Raw genomic sequence first — 8,168 nt, forward strand, 5'->3', positions numbered from 1 at the left:
ACCTCTGGCTTATAGTTCCTCTATTTTATGTTAAAGTGAGTCAGACTCTTAGGATGCTAAATGTAAAAAGTGTGTGCAGGGATTAATACAGCAGGGAACTACCAAGAATAGAAGGGATTTTTTTTTTAACCCAGATCAAAGATTTGAACTGGGAGAAGCTAAACACTCTGCTGTTATGTATTTGTGGATTCAAGAACCAAAAGCTTAAATTAAAACTGTTTCTTTGGATCAACCTCTACTGAAAAATAACAAAGTTTAAAAAAAAACTGATTTACACTGGAATGAAATTCCATGAGCCATTTATAAGCTTCAAAGTAATTAGAACAAGAGTGTATAGACTAGCAGTCAAATACTCTTGTACCTGGATTGTTAACAGTATTTGAGGTGGGAACTTCAAAGAGAAGGTGAGCGATAAATGAACCCATAAAATAGATACACAGTGAGATAGATGGATTGGTAGATATCCTGAATCTACATTTATAATAGGTATATATGTATATAAAATACCTTTATTATAATACCAATATATGAAATCTTGAACATATAGAAACACATAGAAAAGTGCAGATAAATGTGGAAAGCTTATGGTGCAGACAATTGCAATACAGAATGTCATTGTGTTTCTGCATGCTCTCATTGAAGAATGTGGTGTAAACTTTGTACCAATTTGTATAAGTGTGTAACATGTTACACACTGTTGACCTGGTCAAGCTTTTAAAAATACCCTTTTAACTGACAAGTAGCAGGTGAACATGCATATAGTGTATAGTGTAAGAGTTAGACACAAGTACACTGTGACGATCGGATTACATCATTGGCATTTCTACCATCTTAGTTATATGTCATTGGTTTCTGCCAGAGCTTCAATATCATTTTCACTTGACATTTTGAAAGTTTTAATTCATGATTTCTAGCTTTGATATCATTCTTTGCTGTTGAAGGAGTTATTCCTTCTGCTCAAAAATGTATGGATGACATCCTTCTTCATTCGCACTCATCCTGGTCATGCAGAGACTGCTATTTTATCTTGTATTTCTTTGTGATCAGCTTATAGCTCCCATATGTAGAAGGGACAGTGTTTGTGATAGTATGTGTTTTATTTTCATCAGTTTGAGAAAGTTTGTATTTCCTTCATGATTTCTTCCATCAGTCCTTTGGTAGTTCAAGTGACTATCATGTACCTTGTGTGCGTTTATATAATTCCTTAAGTTGTTATTTTCTACTTTTAGTTCATTAGCAAATAAGATGTAGAGAATAATTTCAGTTTTTAAAAGTATGTTGGAAAATGGTTTGTTGGATAAAGTACCATCTGTCCTGGAGATTGCTCCAGAAAAACAAGGTGCATTTGTTAGAGCTGTACAAAGTAGTTAGCATTCAGCCAATGCATTCATGAATACAATGCATCTTGATCAATGTCATCCATTTATGTGAAATGTTTTGTTAAAAATTGTTATTATAAGGGAGTTCTACAGAGGAGTTAGAGCTTCATAGATCAGGTAATGAGGACATTTCTTTCTGGGCAATGTTACCCCTTCTTTTGCTCTCTCCCAGGTTTTCCCTCCTGTCTCCACCCACAGGTGTTATAATTCATTTTCAACATAATGTCTAGTGAATATTACTGTTGCATTTGGTCACCTTTTGTCTCCATTTCTGTGTAAATGGAATGTTTTGTAGTCTCTTAGACCAATTTGGCTTACAGTATACTTTAATATGTTGTGATTGATTTATTGTCTGAGTGATCCTTCCTTGTTATCAGTGGATTTTGATGCTGCCAACTTTTTTTTCGATTTATTTGAGTTTATTTTATGCTAAATTTATTCCCGTGCCATAAGTTTTTGTTTCTTCAGTTTCTTCTGGGATACATTTTTCTTCTGTGCAACCTCCTCCTCTGGTTTAGGAACAATTTGATCCTTCTCAGTAAGGATCATCTCAATGTGGCAGGGGGAGCTCATGGATGGGTTAATCCTACCATGGGCTCTGTAAATTCGGTGGCGCATCTTAGGTGCTTTGTTCACCTGGATGTGTTCAATGACCAGGGAGTCTACATCTAAACCCTTCAGTTCTGCATTACTCTCTGAATTCTTAAGCATTTGCAGCAGAAATTCAGCACTCTTTTTGGGCCACTGACCCTGTTCCAGCTTCACTGTTTGGCCTGAGCACACCTGCCAACTCCACCATTGTAACGCCGGAATGGCACACGCTTCTTTAACGTGACATCTGTCAGATACTTAGTCTCTTTTCAGATATGCATACCCTTGATGGCCTGTGCTGTTTCTCTAAAGTGCTGTTTCTCTTAAAGTGAACATGAAGATTGGAACCTCTTGGCTTGCATGATTTTGTGGGGTTTTCTGGGTCGAGAGAGTAGCAAGCCATTTTCACAGGTCACCTCTGGGCGCTTACAGGAAGAGCTGCTGCCAACTTTTATGCTGTTTGAGGCTATGTTTCCTTTTATAATGAATGTTGTTAGTTTTATAGTAGTATTTTCCTGCAGTGAGTGCAGGACAGTTACTATTTCCAATTGACGATATTTTGGATAACGTGCTGTCTTTCTTTGTATCATTATCTAGTTTTTTTGGCTAAACAATCTATTTCTTTCTCATATAGCATGATTACTCGTGATTGTGTTTGGTTTACATTTGCAGAGAAAGTAGTCTTCCATTACTTCAGTTTCAGATATTTAAGCCTTCACTGGTGAAATGTGTCTAGTAGGAAGTATATTATTGGTTTTTAAACTTAACTTATTTTTCAATCTGCATCTGAATAGGAGTTGGGGGTCTGATTGTTCAGTGAAGACATATTCCTTACATTGTTGTATCTTTTTTCATGTGTCCTTTGTTCCCTTTTTGTTCATCTTTATGGTTTTATGGTTATCTGTATTGATGAGTGAGTCTCTTCTCTTTTGCTTAGCTGGTCTATGGACTTACCCTATGTGATTGGCAGTAAAAACATTTGATGAATGAAAGTAAATGATGGAATGACTTTAGAATTGATAATGTCTGTGAAATTCTCATGTGTACAACATGTAGTGGCATTTGAAGTCAATGTCCAATGGTAATATCTATGTTAACACTAGAGAACTGTTCTAAGTGTGAAATGTTTACTGATTTCACAGGCTGTAGAAAATGTGTTTTCCTATAAAGATATACAGTTTTATTAAAATATGAACTAAGAATAGATGCAAATATGAACATGAGTAGCTTAAGCCCAACCAGTTCATGTCTAGAAGCATTAGCTATAGCTATAAATGTGGTAAAATGTGTGTTATATCTGCTATATATTTTTTCTTAGTGTGAAACCTTCTGAAGTTTCTCGTATTGGAAGTGAAAAGTGAGTAACAAAACCAATATGCCAACTGAATACACACGCACACACATCCATGATTCTAGAGAGTCAAATAGAATGAATTGAAACATAGACACACACACATAATATACACATATAGTTATCTGAAACAAAAGCCATAGTTGTGCATGTCTGAGATCTCAGGAATTAGAAAACATGGAAAGATTGGGATCTGCTGCCAGACCAGACCCCAAAAGGAAACCCTATGTAAAACATTCCTTGAGCAGTGCCTAAGAATGATGAAATGATGCTGTTGTAGCATACCTGGCTAGTAGACAAGGGACCACAGTCACCCTGCCTCCAAAGAGAGAAAGAAGGAAAACAGGAAAGAAAGGACAGTAGGACAGAAAGAAGGAAAAAGGAAGGAAAAGAAAGAAAGAATGAATAATTGGAAGGAAAGAAGGAAGAGAAAAGAAAGGAACTTAAAAACTAGGAGCAAAAGGAAAAAGGAGGTTGAGATGTGTGAAGTGTTCATCAAGAATCTCTGGACATTATACACACTCTGACAAGGAGTATAGATTCTTTCACTGAGAGATTTGTGGATGACTTTATTATCATTAGATCAATGAGGATAAGAAAGCAATAGGTCATGAGACGTATACTTCTTTTTGGTTTTGTTTTGTTTGTCCTAGGGCTTGAACTCAAGGTCTGAGCACTGTCCCTGAGCTTCTTTTGCTCAAGGATAGCACTCTACCACTTGAGCCACAGCACATTCCAGCCTATTCTGTTTATGTGGTACTAATGAATCGAACCTAGGGCTTCATGCATGCTAGGCAAGCACTCTACCACTAAGCCACATTCCCAGCCCATATACTTCTTCTGTGTTGGTCATTTTAGTAACATATTCCTTTAGAAAATATCAGGTTTCCTACTTTTGAGTCTTCAGTGGATTGGGCCAAAGGAGAGAATCCTGTTTACAGAAATGAAAAAGTAAGAGAAATAGATAATGGTGAGCAACAGAACCCTGTGCATAAAAGATCTAGCTCATGCACGTGTCCCTTTTAATGTAGAATCCTGTCACTGTGTGAAGCTAGTGTCCAAAATATTATTATCTCTAGCTCTGACATTTTACAAGGCTTGTTCTCATCCCAAGTCTGTAACGTACCTAAAAGAGACCATACTTTAGGCCTGACCCTGTGTTAGAGCAAGATAGACATTTATGATGCTGGACCTAAGAAGCAGGCTTATAAGCAGGAGCTTATATAGGTAGGAGGGATTGAATTTAGAACACACAGGGGAAAAATCAAAAGCTAACACTCTACTTTTTTGAGTAGCAAACATGGAACAAAATGTTCAGTAGGTTAATATTTTCCCATTCCAAATATGTCCATTCCCACTCAGTAACACTTCTATGGGAAGGTGATTCACAAGTTTCAGAATAACTGATTTACTGGAGAATATAAATGCACTGGTGAGTGGGAGCACATGAAAGGCTCCTTGCTTCAACAGTCCCTCTGATGATTTGATGGATTTGATTTTGATGGATTTGATTTTCTGTGATGAAGAACATGATTGTTTGACCAACATTCATTTCCCTGAGTTGAAGCCCAAATACTTTGTGGCTCACTGAGTAATGTGGTTCTCTTCTCCTTTGGAGAGAATCTTGTACTTGGAAGAGGAATCTCTTCCAACTCAGTGAACTGGAAACCCACTCACTCTCAGAATTTGTTCATGTTTATTATCAGTATTTTATGACCAAGCACATTTATTTAATGATCTGATATTTTAGGCTCCAAATAAAGGATGAGAAGAGAATGGAAAATATAGGTTTAAAAAATTGAAGTCCACTGGTGTATGACCTGTAGACTAATTTAAATCAGAATGTGAATTCCAGGAAGTCAGGTGATAACTGACCATATTCTTTTTAATTCCTATAGTATATCTACTTATGAATTGCATTCATTTCCTGAAGGCAGAAGGTAAGATACAAATAAACCCATAAAGTGTATGGATAGACAAGTGTACATATAGAAGTTTATGTGTGTATATATGGACATGTGTATTCATAAATATATGACTGGAACTGAATACTTGGACGTAAACAGAAATCACAAGCAAGGACTGGTGGTATGTGTAATGCAGTGTGTGTCAGAACATGAAAGACCCTGTGTTCAAACAGCAGTACCACTAGTAAAATTAAGGACATGTCAACCAGAAGCCAGTGGCTCATACCTGTAATCCTAGCTCTCAGGAGGTGAGATCTAAGGATGATGGTTCAAAGCTAGCTTGGGCAGGAAAGTCTGTGAAACCCTTATCACCAAGTAACCACCAGAAAACCAGTAGTGGCACTGTGGCTCCAAGTGATAGAGCACTAGCTTTGAGCACTAAAGCTCAGGGACAGTGCCCGGGCCCAGAGTTAAAAAATATTAAGGACATGTCTTTCAGGAAGGGTTTGCTTGTCGCACATGCCTTTAATGCCAGCTGGGTGGGAATTGGAAATTGGGAGTAATCTCATTTACAAGCCATATTGTAAACAGTTACTGAGACCCTCATCTGAAACAATGGATCTGTCATTTGAGCTTAGTGTTGTATTGCCCTCCACCCCTTCTAGCAGCATAGGAATCAGAATATGGTCTGACGTCACTTCCAGGCCTTAAAGGAGACTCTATCTGAAAACACAGGCAAAGCACAAAAGGACCATAAATCGGGGGTTGAGCCCATGTCTTGTAAGCAGGCTGGACACACTGTCATCCAACTATAGTACCAAGTAATGAAAAAATGGTGAAACAAGATTGCAATTTGTAAAGTTGTCTCCTAGAGAAACTTGGGATTTCAGCGTGTCTTTGAAAGGTTTCACTGAGAGATTGTGGATGATCTCTATATTTTGATCAAATGGAGTCAGAAAGGGAAAGGTCATTAAAGTAATCTGGTTTTTTTGTTTGTTTGTTTTTTGGGTCCAGTTGTGGGCCTGAACTCTAGGCCTGGGCGCTGTCCCTCAGCTCTTCAGCTCAAGGCTAGCACTTCACCACTTGAGCCACAGCACCACTTCTGACTTTTTTCCTTTTTGCTTATGTGGTGCTGGAGAATCGAACCCAGGGCCTCATGCAATGAAGGCAAGCGCTCTACCACTGAGCCACCTTCCCAGCCCAAGTAATCTGTTTTTAATCAGTGGTTTTGTTACTCCTAATATCAGGCAATCCTTTAAAAAATACCAGGTTTTCTATTTGTGAATCTCTTATGGATTGGACCAAAGGAGGTGATCCTGTTTGGAGCCTAGAGGAGGAGGAGCCAAGAGGAGCATAGAGCTTTTCCATATGGGTAGTTAGTTTTCAACTGAAATCCTGCACACTTTGTTCACAGAGACATACAATTTTTATTTTGTGTTAAAGCAAGACAAACTTTTAGGATCATAAACTTAAGAGTGTGCATTGACTTGTGCAGCAGAGAATTGCCTAGAGTAGAAGGGATTTTTACCTAGGCAGTTGAGTTGAACTGGAAGAAACTAAAACCATAGCAATGTGACATTTTTATTTAATATATTTGTGAAATATAGAACAGAAAGCTTGGATTGAACTATTTCCTGAATAATATGTGCTAATGAATAAAAACTAACCTCTTGAAAAGTAGTAAAATTTCAAAAAGCTGATAACCATGGGGATGAACTTCCTTTAGAGTATATAAGTAGCAGAGTAAGTAGAACTAGATGTGAAGTGCAGCAATCATGTGATATCTGAGTCTATATTCTTTTCAAATCCCATAGGACATCATCTGAATGGGCATTAGAGTTGTCAGCACTGAACAAAAGGTAAGAGATAAATGAGTCCATAAAATAGACATGCAGTGAAATGGATGGATGGTTATCTTAAATACCAGTGTGTATGTATGTGTGTGTGTGTGTGTGTGTGTCTGTGTCTGTGTGTGTGTGTGTATATATATATATATGCGTGAACATACACTTACAATACATACATATGAAATCTGGCTCATAGAACAACACACCGAAAAAGGTGATGAATTTGAGAAGTTGATGGAGAGATGAATTGTAGTACGGAATGTCATTGTGTTTCTTTATGCTATCCTTGTGGCCTGTGGTCCCAGTATTGTACCATTGTACTACATAAATGTTAGGCATTTCTAGTTTAGCTTTAATAGATGTTTATCTTTTGAATTGACATGTAGTAGGTACCCATTTGTATAGTGTGTAGTATAAGAGTTTGACACACTTAATACACTGAGGTGATCAGTTTACATAATTGGCATTTCTGTGATTTTATTTATAATTGGTTTCTGCCAGACTATTCAATAGTATTTTCATATGGCACTTAGAAAATTTTGAATTCATTTTTTTCTAGCATAGATACTCTTCTTTGCTCTTGAAGGAGTCATTCTTTCTTCTCAGAAACACATCTCTATAGAGTAATATCCCTCTCCATTCTTCTTGCATATCCTGTTCAGGCCATGACTATTATTACTTTGAGACCAGCTTGTATTGCTTTAAGATCCACATGGAAATGTGTTTACAATAATATGTTTTCATTTTCATTAGTCTGAGAAAGTTTGTATTTTCTTCATGATTTCATCAGTCCTTTGGAAGTTCAAATGAATATTATGTACATTATGTGTGCTTATAAAATTTTTTAATGTATTTGTTTTCTACTTTTCTGGGGCTTGAACTCAGAGCCTGAGCATGGTCTCTGAGCTTCCTTTGCTCAAGGCTAGCACTCTACCACTTGAGCCACAGCACCACTTCCAGTTTTTTCTGTTTATGTGCTACTGAGGAATTGAACCCAGGGCCTCTTGCATGCTAGGCAAGCGCTCTCCACTAAGCCACATTCCCAGCCCTTATACTTTCATTTCATTAGTGAATAAGATATAGAAAATAATTT

The 8,168-nt window shown here is 37.3% G+C and overlaps 1 protein-coding gene and 1 pseudogene across 1 annotated transcript in view; one reads left to right on the forward strand and one right to left on the reverse strand.

Moving 5' to 3' along the window:
- Positions 1-2,388, reverse strand: part of LOC106001368 — a 3,395-nt pseudogene extending 1,007 nt beyond the window's left edge.
- LOC106001365 overlaps positions 1-8,168 on the forward strand; it is a 45,701-nt gene that overhangs the window by 26,338 nt on the left and 11,195 nt on the right. The window contains exons 4-6 of the mRNA XM_013036469.1: positions 3,289-3,327; positions 5,220-5,261; positions 7,043-7,087. Coding sequence (XP_012891923.1) covers positions 3,289-3,327; positions 5,220-5,261; positions 7,043-7,087 — 126 coding nt within the window. The remainder of the gene's footprint in view (positions 1-3,288; positions 3,328-5,219; positions 5,262-7,042; positions 7,088-8,168) is intronic.

The sequence above is a fragment of the Dipodomys ordii genome, unplaced genomic scaffold, assembly GCF_000151885.1.
Source record: "Dipodomys ordii isolate 6190 unplaced genomic scaffold, Dord_2.0 Scaffold289, whole genome shotgun sequence".
Taxonomy (NCBI): domain Eukaryota; kingdom Metazoa; phylum Chordata; class Mammalia; order Rodentia; family Heteromyidae; genus Dipodomys; species Dipodomys ordii.